Raw genomic sequence first — 19,143 nt, forward strand, 5'->3', positions numbered from 1 at the left:
TAGCTTCATGCTATGGTCCAGTTAATGGTTAAGTGAGTACATCCATTAGATTCTTTATATACTTACAACATGAACACCAAATAAATATTTAGTCCTTATTCATCTGTACATTTTGTTTTGTTTCTTTAACGTCATGATCGTGGACCCATATTGCGACAGTATATCTTAATTCTTTACTTTTTTAGTATTGTTGTGAAGACTAAAACCACAGTCCAAGCCCATCAGAAACTATTACGGGAATCAGATGATTGTATTTGATCTGATGTGTGGACGACTTCAGTTTTAACAAAAATAAATGTATTGTCTGGTTAATGAGCAAAAACACAGTAATTATGTGTAGCTGCTGTTGCACAAAGACAGAGGAATACCAGCTACATAGAAAAAACACTACAAATACATTCTTTAATTCTTTACAAAACAATTACATTTGCAGAATAAACTATGACAATAAATAGTTGATAAACAATACAGATCACAAACACTAACCCAATTATACACTTAATAAACATAATTACATCACTTGACTAAACAAAACAAAAATTAACTCCTGGCCTCACAGCTGCTTATGTTTATAGCAGTGGGAACATGAATATATCTTGCCTGGTCTCCCCAGAATGACTTGGTTTTCAGCTTTTAAAGCATTTATCTGGCCTAATACTTCTATAATATAAAAATGACACAATTTATGTCTTGACAGCAGCCTTTCCGGGCAACAAACAAGTATTTAGTGCACATCAAAACCAGGTTCAAAGTGTTATCCTGTATCTAATTACTGAAGATATGCTTGATCAAGATTGTTTGGTAAAAAGGACCTTCCTCCACAGCTGAAACTGTGTTCCTTGACAACATAAAAAAGTGGTTTCATAAAAAATTAACTAAATTTAAACTCTGACACAGAATGATCCATACCAAACTCATATTACCAAAGGTAAGATACAAAGAAGTCAAAAACAAACTCCAAGCCATGTTCTTAACAGATTGAGTGCAAAACAGGTAACATGCCTTTATTTTTGTTAGCTGTACAGGTTCACATAGACCTTGTCAATATGAGTTGACCACTAGACAAATCCAACCACAATAGTGCAATCTAAGCAGCAAGAATGAGGGTTTGTAGGAGACTACAAAGCCATTAGCATGAGCTTTCCACTAGAACCCTTCCTCTGCTTTATATAGACCTTGTGATTCTTCTGCTAACTAACATGAGCCTTTAATCCAGTCAGTAATGTCAGTACGAACTCTTTCTTATAATTGCCTTTCATTTACATTGGAGCATTTCGCCATTTTATCCAGCAATCATACTCTGTACTTCACAACACTATGTGCAAATATACATCTATTAAAAATGTATATTTCTAGGATTCTGAAAACAATAAAAAATACAGGAATTTAAAATGGAACTTTCAAGGAGAGTATTGTTGTAAAAGACAAACTTACAATATCCAGTGCTTAGAAAAAGCCCACTAATGCTCTACAGAGTTGTGTGGTGTTCAACTCTGGTATCCCCAATGGAACTGTACGCTTCATTACTTTATGTCGTCTGGAAATTTGTCATGTTCTGCAGGTTTAAGAAGGATAAAACATAACAAAACCAAAGCTTTCATTCGGTTAAAATTAATAGTCACACAAATCCTTTCCTTTGTTGGATGGAGGAGGTTGGATGTCAGCCGTTCCCACCCGGAGCCTCCACACCCTCAAACGCTTTAAACCCCTGTCCCCCCATCCTGATGCATCCTGATGGGTAGGTGTTGGCGCTGATGAAGGTGCAGGGTCTGAGGTTATGCACCAGGCTCTTCTCTCCTACCTGCCCCTTTTCAAGTGTCTTGGCAGGACTGACAACAGCGCGTTTTAAACTGTGGCAGCAGACAGAGGTCCAGCTGTTGTACCTTCTCACAGTATCTGCTGCTGTCCAGACACTCGCCCGCTGAGAAACCGAGAGGAACAGGGTTTCAACGCACGGTTTCCTTAACGATGGTTCAGAAAAAGGAAAAGGTTGTATCTAATGAGACTTAGCTACGGTCTCCCCACTCACCTTGCCAGTATTTTATCCACACACATGTTGATAACTATGGGCAGACGTTTTTTTAGTTGCATTTTCACCAATGAGTGCATAATATAGTTCCAGTTAAATAACGTTACCATAGCCTGCAACATTCCAGAACAGACACAAAAAAGCCCTCATCGAATAAGTGAGGTAAAGAACACGTCAATATCAGTACATCATATCAATGGGTCAGCGACGACTGCATTTTGCAACCTCTACCCGAGCATACCGTTTCCACAGGACAGGATATTGCATCGTTGCCAGCTGGAGGGGCGTGGCCTCCAGGTGCAGTGGTGTTCCTGGGCTGCTTTACCGCTGCTCAGGTGCGCGCAGGTCACACGTCGGGACTGGAAGCCATGGCGACCACAGGAGGCCGTGCACTGTGTCCAGGGTCCGACACGCCACTGCAGAGCACACGCCTCTGAGGAGCAGTTCCTGCAGGAGCTGGGCCTATGCAAGCACACGCGACTGAGATGAGAGTGTACCTACGAACGTGAGTAAAAGCACACTTGTTTCGTTGTATTTGTGTGGAACGCCACCCCGTTTCGCGGTAACGCTGCGTGCAATGCTCGGGCTTGCCTGTGGAGGTCACTGCACATTCTGTGGGAGACTTTGGTGGCATTCAGGTCTTGACAGTAGATGTGACGATGCTGGGTGGCCAAACGAAGACCGACACAATGACCCTGACACTGGAACACAGTGAGAGCACAGCAAAACAGTCGTTTATGAAAAGTAATCAAAAATGTCGGAAAACGTTCTTTGAGTTTGTGTTTATTTTCATCCCGTTAATCCATTGTCATGAATATTGCTTTAATCAGGATTATACCTGGAGATGACAGAATGGAAGCACTACTCACCGGCCCCCAGCCAGATACAGCCCACCTCACACAGGGCAGAGTGTTGCAGGGTCGCCTGTCGCCGGGTCTCCTCCCTGCCCCTTCCACACAGCGCTGGGCCGCCACCCTGCTGGCCCCCCCCTCCGGCCCACTCAGACAGCTCACCCTGCGGCTCTGCACCCCCCCGCCACAGCTGGCTGAGCATAGGGACCAGGGGGACGCAAGCCACCTACCCAGGACAAAAAATGACGAGTAAAATAGTTTTTTACTATAATAATAATTTATAATAATTTGCGTGTCGCCATAAAACGCTTGGTAATATGACATGTACTTGACGTTGATGTAAGAGTAAATTGCCGTGTCATTTGGTTTCTTGATGAAAAGATATTCTAATCGAATTCAGTTTGGCGTACATGCAGTTGCAATGTTTCACCTGAGGGGGCAGGCTTGTCCACGGCAGTGTGACCGGCTGTTGTTTCCTCTGTCTGGACAGAGTGAACTGTTCTCTATGTTGTTAGAACAGTTACCTTCTCTCTCACCTACAGATGCACCCCAAAAGGTAAAGTGCGGAAATAAAATCATCCTTTAATACACGCACACACCCACACAGTATATGTTTCAGATTATGCCCATGTGTCACCTAAGAGTTTGCATATGGAGTTCTGGAACCTCTTCAACACTTTAAAACCCTTCAATCTCCACTATTTAGCTTAGCTAAGTAGGCACACTTGTTTAATCCACTTTGAATTGCTGCCTGGACTGGAACATGTAATTGCTATCGGATGAGGAGGGTAGAAGGGGGGGGGGTGGGTGTGGTTGTGCCGTCTGCATCTCTATCTGCTTGTAAAGGGTCCTCTCTAAGACGTAGAGAGGTAGGAGATTGCAAAAGATTTAAAAGGTGTGAAGGGGTCTTGGGCCAAATGTAAAGGCTAAGGGCAAACACTGCATCGATTTCCATAACATGAGTATTAACTGTCCATGTATGTGCGTGTGTGTGTGTCAGTTGCCTGCGACGTGCATCCAGGAGGCCAGGGAGGAGGAGCCCAGGTGTCCCGGGGTGGAGCAGGTGTAAAGTCCTGTGTCCGTCTGGCCTGGAGACAGGATCTTCAGGGAGCCATCTTTCTGCAGGACCACTCTGCCATCACACACACACAGCAGAGCGACTGAAATCCCCTCAGTTACAACACAGACACACAACAAGCACCTAACTACTAAACACAGGACACAGACCTACTGGCTACTACTGAGGTTTAGCTACGATGCTACACAGATACTATATTTATCCATTTATAACTGAACACACGGTCCACCATTTTGATAGATGAAACATTGTGAAACGAAGTCATATATATATATATATTTTAACAAAGGTAGAAGCCATAGTTTGTCGTTACCTGCCGCTGTAAAGTATCTCCTTCCCATCTTTGGTCCAGGTGACGGTGGGGTCCTGTCCTCCCGACACCTCACACTTCAGCTCCACACTGCCCACCTGTCTGTGCAGGACGACCGGGGTCCCCACACGGACCACCACCGCAGACGGCGTCGAACTGGCGACCTTCCTAGGCCTCTGGACCGGGGCAGGGCCTCTGGCTCTGCTAGAATGAGGTGAGTCCTTGAAGGTGGGCTGCTTCCGAGCGCCAGGGAGCACGGAGACCTCTGGTCGTTGTGACGGCTGCAGGATGGATTCGTTGCTCTCGTCCTGGCTCCCGGAGAGCTCGGCGAGGAGCCAGGCGACGGCCTGCTCCCCCTCCCGTCCCTCCAGACCTTTGGGGAGGTTGTGGGTGAAATCGTCCAGCCTCTGCGTCTCAACCACCAGCGTAGAGGGACTGGACGGCTCCGACGCGGCGTCCTTGCGGTCCTGCGTCGACCCGTTTTTGTCCTCCGCGAAACCCGCGGAATCCTGGGAGGCCCCTCTCTGGTTGAGCAAGAGCTGAACGATGGCGTCGTACCGGAACACCTCCTGGGTCCTATCACCCGCCGAGTTCCCAGCCTGCTGGTTCACCTTCTGCTTGCTGCTGATGACCTTCAGCACCATGTTCTCCCGGGCTTGGCCCGCTACACAGGTGTAGACCCCAGCGTCCGAGGCCCGGAGGTGCTGGATGTGGACGTCGCCCAGGTGGGGGAGGACGGCGAGCAGCTTGCCGTCCTTCAGCCAGTGGGTGTGGCCGCCGCGGAGGCGGGCTGGGCAGCGGAGCTGCACGGAGGTCCAGGGGAGCAGGTAGGCGTAGCCGCCCGCCACAACATGCAGCTTCTTGTCTCTCCTCAGCTGGATGTAGACCTTCCTCTGGGCTTGGATGCCGGGCTCCGTCTTGTCAGACCTGCTGGGCTCTGGGAGAGAGAGGTGTGAGGTGTGCATGTGGGCAGAAGCTGAGAGGGGAGATATCTCCACAAATCCTGGAGTCAACCACAGTGATTAAGTCTGAGATATGTGCATCGATTTTTTTTTTGGGATCAATATCTCAAATACATTTTGTGTACAATTAACAAGTTCTAGTTTCTAAAGTATCTAGTAAATTAGTCAGTTTATGTCAGTATATGAGGGGAAAATATTTTGCTATTTGAGTTGTTACTCATTCTGCACTTCATGTGCTACATATGAATGTTTAAGAGGTGGACCAGGGGAAGAAACTGCCCTCTGGTTCTCTCTCACTATGAATGAGCAGCATAGAGCTGGCCTTAGACAGACACTCTTTCTTACTTTGGCAGGGCCCTGGGGAGCAGGGACGCGCGGTGGAGGGCTGGGGGGTGGGGGCGCAGGCCTGGGGGGCCTCGGCCTGGTACTGGTCGCCCTCCCCTGGCCTCCTGCAGGCCGCGTGGCGCCTCTGGAGCCCCTCTCCACAGGTCACCGAGCACTGGGAGATCAGAGCACCAGATTACCAGCAGAACAAATATCTAGCAACGCCCTGATGAATGATAGTGATGGTAACTTTTCTTAAATAGAAGGTACACAATAGTGTATTACTCAGTGGATCAGATAATCAGCCATTTGCAGCATTTCAAACTAAAAGAAAGTTAACTAACTGGTGTAAAGGTTTGTACCTGCGACCAGCTGGTGGTGACCCACTGAGCAGGACACTGCTGCAGGCCACAGGGCTGCTGGGAGGAAGGACTGGTCTTGGGGCAGAACGTGTCTGGTAACTCCAGAACGCTCCCGTCAGACAGTCTCTGCTTGCACAGCACCTCTCTGGTCCGGGCCCCTCCCCCACAGCTCCGGGAACACTGAGCAGCAGATGCTTACAGTGAGTCCTTCAATACCTCGTTCACGGGGCTAATATATAAACACTCACACTAGTCTAACACGGGTACGAATAAGGATAAGTACAATTTAGTGGTTGAGCTTTTTTACTGCAGATCAAGAGGTTGCAGGTTCAAATCCCCCTGTAGTTTCTTTTGGATAAAATCTAAATGAATAAATGAATTACAAATATGAATTTTCTACTGAAAGTCTCACCTGTCCCCAGGCCTGCAGGTCCCACATGGGGGGGCAGTCGAAGCGGTTGCACGCCTGGAGGGGGTTGGGTTTGGGGCCTCGACAGTCCTCGTCCCTGACCCTCTCCGTCTGGTTGCTGTCTGGGGACGGGCGCCGCATGCACGCCACCGAGCGCGTCATCAGACCCACTCCACAGGTGGCCGAGCAGGAAGTCCACAGGCCCGCCTCCCACCTGCAAACAGAGAGACAGACCAATGAGGTGGGGAGGGGGGGGGTGATTTTTATGGTCACACCAGCAGTTGCATATTACGAAAGGAGAAACGAAAAAGTTGTCTTGAATTTATTGCAAAGGGATCGGATCTCCGGCAAAGGAAAGAATGGGAAACATTCTATATATCTGATCCTAGGATGTCGTTTTCCTTCTGGAGAGGAAAGGCTCAAATTTGTGTTGCTAAATATGGGAAGGAGGGGGGGTAAGGAGCCCTGAGGGAGGGGGGTGCGGGCCAAGGTAAAGAAGCCCGACACAGCGTTTGCTGTGCCTGAAAACAAAACCTACGTCCTAGAAAAATAGGCAGGAGCTGACTGCAAGCCCTTGGGTTTCCAGACAACAGTTTGAGTACTGGAACACCAAGGCTGTTTGCACTGTGAACTTGCGGCCTCCAGCAACATCCATTCAGAGTGCTGCTGAAGCACAGACATTTTAACAACATGCTGTTGGGTCTTTTCATGGCTCAGATAAATCTTCCCGTGAGGAAGATGCAGGAAATACTCTGAAGTGAATCTATGTTTGCTCTAATCGTCCAAATAATTAATATCTGGCTTTAAAATGTGTTTAAAAGGCGTTTATATCTAGTGCTCTGTACATTTCCGAGGATTTTCATTTAAGACCGTGGTGGTCTATCTCTGGATTAATCCTGACCCTGGTGGTTGGAGTTGGCAGGCCTAACGTGGACCCTTGCTGCTGGCATAAGTCTGCAGGTGGGGTTGTAGTGATGGAGGTCTGAAAGTTCAGGAGAGGACCTGAGCTGGGTGACTGTGCTGGGTGGAGAGGTGGTACCTGGGGGGGCAGTGCTGGGTGGAGAGGTGATACCTGGGGGGGCAGTGCTGGGTGGAGAGGTGATACCTGGGGGGGCAGTGCTGGGTGGAGAGGTGGTACCTGGGGGGGCAGTGCTGGGTGGAGAGGTGGTACCTGGGGGGGCAGTGCTGGGTGGAGAGGTGGTACCTGGGGGGGCAGTGCTGGGTGGAGAGGTGGTACCTGGGGGGGCAGTGCTGGGTGGAGAGGTGGTACCTGGGGGGGCAGTACTGGGTGGAGAGGTGGTACCTGGGGGGGCAGTGCTGGGTGGAGAGGTGGTACCTGGGGGGGCAGTGCTGGGTGGAGAGGTGGTACCTGGGGGGGCAGTGCTGGGTGGAGAGGTGGTACCTGGGGGGGCAGTGCTGGGTGGAGAGGTGGTACCTGGGGGGGCAGTGCTGGGTGCTGCAGCTCTGCAGGAGCTGGGGAGGCCTGTCGGAGCTCACACACTGGCTCTCATCTGCAGCCTCCCTCGTCTGCTTGTTCAGGCAGATCCACACCGCCTCCCGTAGCCCTGGCGATTATAAACAACATTTAAGATGCACATATTCCATGTTCTTGTATGGTAACAACAACATCTGAAGAGGGGTGGTGTGTGTTTGGGTACGTGTGGCCGTAGACAAGCACAATATACCTGTTCCACAGCTTCTGGAGCATTCTGAGAAACCCTCCATCTCCCAGTCATGAAGCTCCTCTTTCTGAGGGGCCCAATCTCCCTCCTCCTCCTCCTCCAGCCCAGGGCAGGGCGTGTGGTAGCAGGGCTGGCTGTCTGCCGGCTTGGGACCCTGACACTCGGGGTCGGGCAGGTCAGCTACGGTCTGGGAGAAGGACAGCAGGACCTGACACCTCACTGTCCTCCTCTGAGTTCCTGCGCCACAAGTTCTACTGCAAGGCAGCCATGGGCTGGGGATGAACCTGGAGGAATGCACACACATAAGCACATACATATGCACATACACGCACACACACAAACACACACACACACACACAGGTGTAAAAAGGGACAAGAACAGGCTTAGGTGCAGAGAGATTCAGAGATTTGAAGGCAGACACACAGTTATAAACACGCCCATGTTCACACAATCAGAGACAAACAGTTATAAACACAACCACCTTCAAACCGTTAGAAACACAGTTTTAAGCACAACCATCTTCAAACCTTCAAACTATGACTAAAGTGAACATTTTACGGATCCTGACCCAATACAGCTGTTCAAAGTCTCAGCTGGCATTGAATGGAAGGCCTAATAAGCAGGAGTTCTGGAGTCTGGCATAGCCTTCCTCACACAAGCTTTTGTCATTTACTGCTCAGTTCATAAACTGACAAAGTATTTGTGAAATTCAGGCCCGCTGCGCTTAATTGAGCAGCTGTGAGGCATTAGAGTCAGTCTCTCTGGGATGAAGGGCTTTGCAGTGTCCTTCAGGAGAACATCAGAAGACGGGAGTACTCGAGATCAGACTACAGAGCCTGACTGGCAGCTATCTCACATGAAGTTAGGGTTCTGGGAGTAAGGTGACTGCCACACCGACGAAGATGGTGTGGCAGTGGAGAGGTGAGGAAAGGGGAAGAAAGCCAAGGAGATAGAGGGATAGACAGAGAGACTGGAGTAGATCAGAGATGGAAGTTATTTATAAACTAATGTGTCATTAAAGCCAATGAGCTCATGATGACTCCACAGTTCCGTTTTGGGAAATTTCTCACATTTCACATCTTTTTGGTGTTGCACTCAGTCATGAAAGGCTTACCAATGTTTAGATCTCTGTATTTATATCAAGCATTCTTCCCCAACTGAGATGTCAAACCACAACAAAGTACTATTGTCCACCCTTGTGACCTCAATAAAGAACTAATGTATCCTCATTCAGTATTTTACTAGTTCATTTAGGCCTTTTGGACTGACTTGTACTCATGGCTTACAGAATGTGGCCTTCCAGACCCACAGCCCCATAGTGTTAATCCTAACATGACTGCTGTCCATGACTGACCACTTTTTAAAACCCCTTCTTGACTCCCAGCCCCTTTAAAAAATGTATAATGTAAACTTCTTGTAAATGGTGTAACATGTCAAATGCACCAAATAATTGCTTCCCTTACTTTTGGTTATGGGGTGGGGCCGAGATATCACGCCCCCCAAATCTCAGAACGAGTCAGAGTACAGGGTCACATAAAAAAAGATTTTGAATGGAACGTGTATCAGAAGCATATTATTGCCTCGTGGGTAGGGGGGGGGGTCATTAGTTTATTAACCTCATCCCAAACTCCAGTGCTAATAACCTTGGAATAATAGAATCATGAGAGTCAACCAGTTGGTTTTGTCAGGCGGTTGCTCAGCGGTGGTTAACGGCTGGCTTTAGCCTTGGCTGTGGAGGTGCAGTAAGTCAGGAAGGAATTTCCTCCTCAATCCTCACACATCCGTAACCTGGCTCCATATGGCACACAGATATTGTTGTTGGCCCGCAAAGCGACAGCATATTATAAGCAGATATTTATGTGCTTTTAGGGGAAAGACATGTTTTTTTTTTTGTCTCGCAAATGTACAAAGTCATATGCTCTGGCAAGGAGTCTCACTCACTTTTGTTGAAAAAAAGGAACAGACTTCTATGTCGTTCCTTCCAAAGGACGGAACAGCATGACTCAAACAGGGGAGAGAAGGTGTGGACAAATGCAGGTCTTGCAGGGTTTTGGATATTATAAAGAGGGTGTCTTGTGAGGTCAGTCTGACAGCCAGATACTCTGGCGTAGAACAGAGAAACACATTCTTCTTCCTCCTCTCCTTTGTGGTTACTGTAAAATTAAAATCATGCTCCCGAGTAAAACCCCTTACAGCCAATGTGTGGGGGTTGGCTGCTAAATTGCCAATATCATTATTCATAGAGAACAACAGCTGCATAAGCAGCATATGAAACCAAAGGACCATGGGGAAGGGGGGTGGGGGTGGCGTCATGACAACAAAGGCCCAGAGATGAATACCTGAACGTAACAGAACACAGTCCTGCGTTGGCCTCACCAGAGCATCCGTTATCAAGACAGCACACAATGCTAATACCCAGTCACATGACACAGCGATACGTGCCAACTGGCTACAGAGGCCAACTTGTTTGAACGTTTCAGAGAGAGCATGAGCTGACAAAGAATGTTCTTAGTCAGCAACATGAGGGGGTTGACCGCTAGGTGTTCTCCCATACATTCATCTTCAGAACCAGACCAGCGGAAGGCTGAGTTCCAGTTCCATACAGCCATGGAGGACCTTCGCCTGGACTCACGTGGGGTCTTCAGAAACAACGATTTCCTCCTCCAGCTCAATGGCCTGCTTGGCCCACTGCTGCTTGGCCTCCACAGGGAGGGTTTCTGCAGAAGGGGAGAGAGTTCAGTGTCGGAAGAAGCGGATAGGGGGAGAGAAACTGGGAGAGTTTGCAAAGGAGTAAAAAAAACTAAACGGATCAGGGTGAATCAAATTCGTGGCGCGACCAAATCAACATTCAGCATGTCGGCAGCCATTTCAGAAGCATCTGCTGATCACCTGACGCACTGATCACTACCAGTGTGAAGGATCACTCGACAGACGGCACTCACGGTCGACTGGGAGGCGGGAACAGCATACCTATGGGCTTGAAGCAGGGGACTGTGATGAGACACTCCTCCTTGATGTGGGGCTTGGTGGTGGGGTTGCAGCCTCCGGCGTGGAGACCTCTATGGTCGATGCAGAGGACGACCCTGTAGCGCAGGCCCTGTCCACAGGTCGTAGTACACTGCAAATGATAGGAGAGGTTAATTTAAACACACTGCCTACTGTACATGAACGGGATGCATAACGTAGGCTGATGTCCACTCATACATAATATCAATCGCCTAGGGGGTTGTGCGAAGGGTTTTTGCTGCTGGAGGATTGCACACTATAGAAGTCCTCGATATAGCAGATAGTTTTTTGTTCAATTGGAAGACCCGTCCAAGCCACGTCTTTTTGGTATCCCACTGTGATTAAACAGCATCAATGGTTAAAGCCACACATGGGGTCATTGCTTCTTCCTCGAGCTGGATCTTTCTCTGAGTCTCTGACACCTTTCCTTGTCAGATGCTTGAGACACTTCATACCTCAGGTTGGGAGAAGATGAGGGAGGGTGACCCACAAAAATGTTGGCAGACTTTCTGCCGGCAAGGTTTTTTTTTGCATGCATGCATACTTTGCCAAGACAAGTATTTAAGTGGGGTGTTCAGAGGAAGAATGTGCAAGGCAAACAGCGATGCAGGGTTTTAGGGGGTTCACAAAACCTGGCGCCCCCGGTCTGTCTCCTGTGTACTTACTGGAGAGAGGAGGTCAATTTCCCGCATGACGTGTAACTCACATGGGACCTGGCTCTCTGATGGACCATCACTTAGCCATGAGCGGCAGGGGGGTCATGTTTTCAAATTCGATTCAACAAGATTTCACTTTATTCTCATTGCGCGCAGTACGGGTACAAAGCCAATTAAACGCAGTTAGCATCTGACTAAAAGTGTAATAGTAATAGCTTAAATAAGTTCATACTTCTCTGTCACAGAGAATCTGGGATCCATGAATGGTATCCGGAGCTGAGCGTCTTGACAACGTCTGTGTGTGCGCCACCAAAGAAGATGAGGACTCGGTGCACCTTTGACTTCTGTTTAACTTTTAATTAAAGTTGTGTTTGTTTTGGAGGCATTTGGGTCCGGGGCCGGGAGTGTGGTTAGAACTGCTACCGGTAATCACTCAGAAGAGGTGGTGTTTTAAACACCTGGGTATGCTGCCGGTTCGGAGGGTTTCTGTGTGGAGAACTTAGCCTGTGGTGTGAAGGGATGGCTGAATTATATTGAAAAACATCTGGTTAATGTCAGGTTAACATGTTTTCTGGCTTTCTCTCTGTTTGGCACCCGTTCTGTTTAATCAAGAGTTCTCTGCACCCCTGTATGGTGTAGATTAGACACACTATTCCCAGTTCCATCTCTGACCAATCAGATGTGAGAGTAACAAACGTAATCACGGATGCCTGGTAACAGGGTCAGGTAGTGCCCCCAAAAAAGTTTGGCCTTTTGCACCCAAGGGCATTATTTAGTTTAGTTCTATACAAATCTAACATTAACACTATATTAATCTTGACCCAGCTCTTAGGGCAAAACTCCCCCCTAAACATAATAGGTATTGTGTCTCTAATGGACAGAATCATTCCTCACACACATAATCGACCATGTGACGTGACACATAATTGCCCATGTGACTTGGCTAACGGTGAGCTCGGAGACGTACAGGCGACCAGTCCTGAGCCGCCCAGGTGGGGCAGTGGAAGGTGTTGCACGGCTGCATGATGGCCGTCTTGGGGGCGTACAGACACTTCCACTCCTCCGAGGCGGTGACGCTGCCCTGCAGGTCCTCCTCCACGCAGGACACGGAGCGGCTCTGGATGCCCCCGCCACACGACGTGGAGCAGGCCGTCCAGGGGCTGCTCTCCCAGCTGGGGGAGAGGAGGGGAGGGGGGGCACATGGAGCACATGGAACGTCCGGGGTCATTGGAATGGAAAATGGGTCTCGTTTCCGCAGGACGCGCCCATACGTACTGTATAACCAAGGTCGATATTTGTATGTGTTTTTTGTATGGAGACAAAGAGTGTGTGTGTGTGTGTTTGTGAGAGGGTAAGTGTGTCTACCATCCATACATACCGAGGTAGAGGGTGGTAGAGGTCATAGGGCATGATTTGCTTGTAGCCATCGCTAAAAAAGAAAATACGAGAAAAAAAAATATCTAGACGGCATCATGGACATAACAAAATGACAACCTTTACTGGTGCCAAGCGAATCTGAACAGTGACGATGACTTTGCTCCAATGTTAGAGGGCAGATTACTAACCTAGCCAGGCAGGGGTCCATGTTGCACTCCTGCAGCTTGGGCTTGGGTTTAACATTCTCAGGGTAGTAGTGGCAGTACTGGTCCATCACAACACGCTGGCTCCGCTGGTCAAAGCACTCAGCCGAAGTCAGCTGATATCCTACAACCAATCATCACGTTGACAGTTACAGTACACAAGGCCAAAATGTACTGGATAATTAAGATTTTATCAGCCTGTCGATATTAACTTCTGCAAAATGACAGAAAGGTTCACAGCCTATAACATCCTGTTACCTCCGCCACAGGTCACTGAGCAAGGAAAGAAGTCTGTTTCCCTCCAGCGATGAACGATGGGCTGGTAGAAGATGAACTGGACCACACTGTCCACTCCGCTGGTGAATCGCACCTACAGACTCAACGGCAGAGAAGAACTTAACAAACGACTATACAGTTGACCTCTGCAGCAAAAAAGGTCATATCTCTGTTGAGACTGAACAAAGTCCTTTATAATGAATCCAGGATGCTCTCATGTTTTCCTTCCTAAAGCCAGAGGGGTTAGGTGCAGCCTTGCCCAAGTAGACCTGCTAAGTGTGTCACATTTCCCCAGAAGTGACAACGTGCTTCATTGAGTGAAAGCACATTCCTCCCAGAGGGACTGAACTGAATGAGTTTTTAGACTTGGGGCTAGGGCTGGGTGTGTGACTGAGGGAAACAGATAGATCCAGGGTTAAGCACTAGGGCTGGGTGTGGGGACTGAGGGGAACAGATAAACCCAGGGCTTGGTACTTTGAACCTCAAGGGAACCAACAAAAGAAAAATATAAGAACCATTCAGCAAGTATAAAAGTGAACAGCCACTGTCGACAGCACACACGCACATTCGTCTCAGCTTTTTCCTCTTTTGACGATCAACACAAGACATTGAAAGGTATAATTATTGTGTGTGTTTGTGTGTGTGTTGAATGTGGTGGGAAAACAATATGGGGGAAAAAGTTGATGTTGCAATGGGAAAACATGGACTCTAGGACATTTGACATGGAACTGTGTGCATTCAATTCGAAACGCTGATCAAGGAGGCCCAGAAACCAGATCACATCCTCCTTCCCCTCTTTGCAACACAGAGGGTTCATGGGAAGTTGAAGGAAACAAGGACATGGATCCTGGATTGATTTGGCTTCCTCATATATCTGTGGCTTCCGCACAGAGGGGAAAACACACTGTAATGTCCAGTAGTGCTGTAATTCCTAAATAGGTCATGTGTGGTTGAGGAAGATAATAACTTCTGAAAATAACTTGTCCATAAGATCTATGGCACCTTCTGTAGTAGAGAATAGTGGTCTATTGAGGGTCAGATATCCAGTGCAGGACATCTACCCCAGTTGAACCATTTCCGGTTTACCTTCATGGAGAAGTCAGCTCCCAGGGGGCCTGGGATCCTCAGGACCTGCTTGTCAGACAGTTTCTGGAAGTCCAGGGTTGTGTTCTCCAGGTGATGCTGCCCAGAAGCTGCCAAATCCAGTTCACTTTTCCCTCCCTGCAAGGTCTTACTCTCCACATCTAGAATCCAGACAAACAAAAGCGGCGCATGACAAACATACACAGCTGTGGAACATCAAAAGGAATACCACAATGGAACCCTGGCGATGGGAAAAGTGGTCGACGTTGCTAAGCCATTCATGTTAGCACTTCAATTAGCTACACATACAACATGTATCAATCTGTACATGATATATCCATGTATGGATTATATATCCATGTGTATATTTACACTCAGGACATTCGGACTCAAAGAGAAACGTGTATTGCTACAGGTTTTCCACTGTTGGACCTCAAGTCAACCCTGGGCGTAATGGGGCCTTGTCTAAATCCAGTGTGGAAGTTTCAACAATGAGAACACGAGCAGCAAAACATCCCCCGAGTAGAGGCAGTCATACCCGCACCCGACCATGTGATTACCCTTTGAGTACAGCGAAAAGGAAAAGAAATATTTTAATGAGAAATCTGTCTGTTTATAAAAGAGAAGAAGTCCTCTTGGCTCCGCTCGGCAGATCTGTTAACTGTTAAGCATTCGCTTAAAGAGGGGAAGGAGAACGGGCGGAAACATTTGTTATCGATTGTTCCTGAATGCCATTCTGCTGCCAAAGGCTTCGACATCAGTGATACTGGGCTAAGAGCTCTTGGGAGACAGGCTTCCCGAGGCCTTACAGGAGCCAAGGAGAACACAGCACTCCAACCCTCAGATTCTGCCCTACGAAGGGACGGACGAGAGGAGCTGGTGAGGCAGGCAGGGTGTCTCAGGAGGGAGATACAGTCGTGTGTTTATTTCCTTCTAGAGTATCTGTGAAACACTGGTCATCTACTGGATTTTGGCTGCACTGTGAGAGCTTTTGCGTGGAACTATAACACTAACCCTTTGTCTTGACAGCTATGCCGTTACATAGGTACCGATTGAGTAGTGAAAATAGGATTCAGCATGTTCTAGTTTGGGGTTTAGGGTTTGAACAGTCCACCCTGACACAGTGCGTGGGTGAGGAGAGGTGAAACTTTGAAGATCTGTAAGGAAATAAGAGGAACATGCAGACAACAAGACAAGCATCGTTCGTCTAGTTCTGGATGGAAATTCCCCAGACCTACCAAGACTTACACAAGTGATCCGGGCCTTTCAGGACCAGACGAACATGTCGACTCCCATAAGGAATCACGATGACCTGGTCCTCAGCTGAAAGACAGAAAGATGGTGACAAAGAGAGCGAGGGAGAGAGAGAGAGGCAAAGAGAGACAGAGGAAGACGAGAGGCGGAGTCAAGCCAGTGAGATATTTGCTAAACGTGTACTCGAAAGACTTCAATCGACACTCCCACGCAACTTCCTTACTCTTTCCGGAAGAATGCTGGGACTTGTAGTGTCCTCGCACCAGCCTACAGGAAGAGCTGTCTCCGTTGCACACGCCACAGCTGTCCTCCTTCACTGTGCTCCCCAGCTGGTGGTCGCACCCCACAATCTATCGATGGGGCGTCACATGATGAGCATCACTCATTGGGGCGTCACATGATGAGCATCACTCATTGGGGCGTCACATGATGAGCATCACTCATTGGGGCGTCACATGATGAGCATCACTCATCTGACAAACAGCCTCACACACAGACGCTCAGCATGTATTCAGTATAGCTTGCGGCACAAACAAATGGTATTTCATTCAACAAATGAAAGCTGCATGACATGTCAATCACAACGTCCCTGACTGTTTCTCACTCATCTGGTTTTCATTCACAAAGCAGATGCTCTCTGCTGACAAACTGCCTTTGTACAAGTCAGCCAATGGGACTGTGGCTTATTAGGTTTAGTGATTTGTCACTTGGCATGGAATAAGTGAGAAGACCAGACGACCAGGAGAATACATCTTCTGGTTGGGTGGCAGATGTTTAAATAGCAGACCTATCTGCTAATATTTTTGTAAGGCTAGACATACTGTACTAGTATGTAGCCTTTGACATAAACATATATTTTCCATGGGAATGTTCCAAGGAATGTTGTTTGTCCTACTTTGGAATAACTTTATAAGAACTTTATTAGGAACTTAGCAATAACACTATGGTGATGATAGTTAGCAGGTGAACTGTCAAGACCAGTACTTCAACCTAACTTCAGAGATCGTGGTCCCAAAGCAAGCGAGAAAGACAAACAGAAAGAGACAGATGAAAAGAAAGAGATGGAGAAGCATACAGTTTTCCAAAGAAGAGTCACTAAAACGAAACCCAAAAGTCGATTTGTTTTTCTACGTTCCCTGAATTCTCTCAATGCTCTACGCTCCAAATACGACCTCGGTCACGAAAAACCCTTTTGGAAAAGGCGACCTCCGTCTGAACCGAACCCCCACACTTCTCCTGGCAGCTCCCAGCAGCATCAGAGAAGGGGCTAGCGTTCTCTACCTGGCAGGCCCCGCTGATGCACATGTCCAGGGACTCGGTGTAGCAGCGCGTGCCATCCAGCACCTTGGGAGCCAGCTCCACCACCTGGCCCGACGCCTTGGCCCTGCACTTGAGGGCGCAGGGGTTGTCGGGGTCGTTGTCCACCGGCAACCACTCGTGGTACTGTCCGTCGTAGCGCACGTCTGCGTGGGCGGAGCACTGCTGGGCGCGGAAATCTGCCGCTTCAGGGGCACAGTCCTGAGGGCGAGATAGAGAGAGCGAGAGAGTGGGAGCAGGAGAGGGAGAAGGAGAGAAAGAGAGAGAGAGAGAGAGAGAGAGAGAAAGGGATAGAGGGGGAGAGAGAGAGAGAGAGAGAGAGAGAGAGAGAGAGAGAGAGAGAGAGAGAGAGAGAGAGAGAGAGAGATCGGCTAAACTTACCACATTACTGCATGTGCGATATTTGATATTCTGCCCTTCGCAGTTCCTACAGGGGGACGACACAGAAAAAAAAACGATTTGTTGAAAGGCTTTTCAATAAAGTGCACGCAGTGTATGATCTTCATTTTCTGTTACATTACATTTTCATGGTGGGCAAATCTGGGCTTTTTAACAAGAGGCCTTAAGCAAGAAGACCACAGTTGGACTATGAGAGCAAAATGTGCTGAGCTGTCTCAGACAGCCTGGCACCGCTCTCTGGATGAGTGTCTTTGCTGTTTCAGTCCAGATGAAGGAATCAACCGCATTTGCAAATTGGGATTCCTTTTTTGTACTTTGATGCTGGGAGATTGGTGAGCCAGAGATGGCACCTGCGATAGGCTGATTATCCTTGAGGAGCAGGCGGGGGACAGACTCTGGGAGAAGTCGTCCAGTTCCATAACATGAGAGGAATTCCAGTGTCACCCGGCCTTAGCTAATCTGTAATCATGATTCAAGGCAACATTGCAGAATTATGACTCACAGATGCAAGAGGGATAAAGGAGTTCATGATATTATTCCAGAGAGGAGAAAGGCGTGCGCGGCATGGCATGATCATTAGATCCGATGACACAGCCAGACAGCCTGCGCTGCCAAACCAAACAACATGGCCGTGGGGCCTAACAAAGGAGACACTTCCAGAGACCGAGGGAAAGACGGGTAGAGAAGACGAGAAAAAAAAACCTGCTGAGTCTGGATATATATTTGAAAAATATAACACAAACACAGAAAAAAGCTATGGATGGAATTCCCTCATAACACACACACAGACCCCCACACACACACACACACATACACACTCTTACACTGTGGCTGCACACCAACACACACACACACACACACACACACACACAAACACGGAAACACAGACATGGACACACAGGGACATGGGTGAACACACACATACACATCTGGGGACACACACACAAACTAGACTGAATCAATCATAGTAATACCCGTAATGTTGTCATCAAGTTGAGTTGACATGGCATGTTATAGATTGGTTATATCGAGTGCAAGTTGCATGTGGGTTCTATAAACCATTAAACCGTCGTTAGAATAATAATGTAAAGGACATGTCTGAGCACTGGGATATGGCCAATGTTGGATGAAATATGTTCTCACTGTTTGCTTCTTTTTTCTTTATGTTTTTCTAGTGTGTGCTAAAGAGAGGCACCCCCATCAGCAGAGTCATGCAGAAGAGGCATGATAGAAGAACCGGCCAGATCGAGCCAGCCTTCCTTCTTGTTTCCTTCCTTCCTTCCATCCTGCCTGCCTTGCTTCCATCTGTCCCATGCTCCTTCCAATGGGCAGTACATGATAAACTACAGTACATTTACAGTTTCTATTTTAGGTGGTTGCTCGGCTACTTTAGCATATGTCTGAAGCCTGAGATGTTGTCATGGTTTTTCGGCTTTATTTGGGTTTAATTGTGCCAGCATGCACAGAGACATTAAATAATGTACCGTAAATGAAAGTATTTCAAATAGCTTTTGACCGAGGTCTGTTCAATATATGATTGCTGATGTTGGCTGTAGAATGTTTC

At 48.0% G+C, this 19,143-nt stretch overlaps 2 protein-coding genes across 2 annotated transcripts in view; both read right to left on the reverse strand.

The window, feature by feature from the left end:
* Nucleotides 1–376: 376 nt before the first annotated feature.
* On the reverse strand, nucleotides 377–10,392 carry LOC124486912 (ADAMTS-like protein 1). The gene is made up of 16 exons (XM_047048792.1): nucleotides 10,385–10,392; nucleotides 8,011–8,291; nucleotides 7,761–7,890; nucleotides 7,596–7,661; nucleotides 6,329–6,539; nucleotides 5,917–6,096; nucleotides 5,576–5,729; nucleotides 4,732–5,205; nucleotides 4,482–4,675; nucleotides 4,272–4,420; nucleotides 3,885–4,012; nucleotides 3,311–3,416; nucleotides 2,899–3,106; nucleotides 2,621–2,730; nucleotides 2,271–2,491; nucleotides 377–1,921 (listed from the first exon to the last, which is right to left on the reverse strand). Exons 1-16 carry the CDS (start codon nucleotides 10,390–10,392, stop codon nucleotides 1,812–1,814), a joined length of 2,730 nt encoding a protein of 909 aa, XP_046904748.1. The 3' UTR covers nucleotides 377–1,811.
* A 244-nt stretch (nucleotides 10,393–10,636) lies between these two features.
* Nucleotides 10,637–19,143, reverse strand: part of LOC124487096 (ADAMTS-like protein 1) — a 45,986-nt gene continuing 37,479 nt past the window's right edge. Inside the window, exons 4-14 of the mRNA XM_047049133.1 lie at nucleotides 17,562–17,607; nucleotides 17,145–17,381; nucleotides 16,087–16,213; nucleotides 15,858–15,932; nucleotides 14,613–14,770; nucleotides 13,509–13,620; nucleotides 13,236–13,374; nucleotides 13,049–13,099; nucleotides 12,638–12,842; nucleotides 10,979–11,126; nucleotides 10,637–10,725 (exon numbers count right to left, since the gene is read on the reverse strand). Coding sequence (XP_046905089.1) covers nucleotides 10,637–10,725; nucleotides 10,979–11,126; nucleotides 12,638–12,842; nucleotides 13,049–13,099; nucleotides 13,236–13,374; nucleotides 13,509–13,620; nucleotides 14,613–14,770; nucleotides 15,858–15,932; nucleotides 16,087–16,213; nucleotides 17,145–17,381; nucleotides 17,562–17,607 — 1,387 coding nt within the window. The remainder of the gene's footprint in view (nucleotides 10,726–10,978; nucleotides 11,127–12,637; nucleotides 12,843–13,048; nucleotides 13,100–13,235; nucleotides 13,375–13,508; nucleotides 13,621–14,612; nucleotides 14,771–15,857; nucleotides 15,933–16,086; nucleotides 16,214–17,144; nucleotides 17,382–17,561; nucleotides 17,608–19,143) is intronic.

Source organism: Hypomesus transpacificus, chromosome 25 (genome assembly GCF_021917145.1).
Source record: "Hypomesus transpacificus isolate Combined female chromosome 25, fHypTra1, whole genome shotgun sequence".
NCBI lineage: Eukaryota > Metazoa > Chordata > Actinopteri > Osmeriformes > Osmeridae > Hypomesus > Hypomesus transpacificus.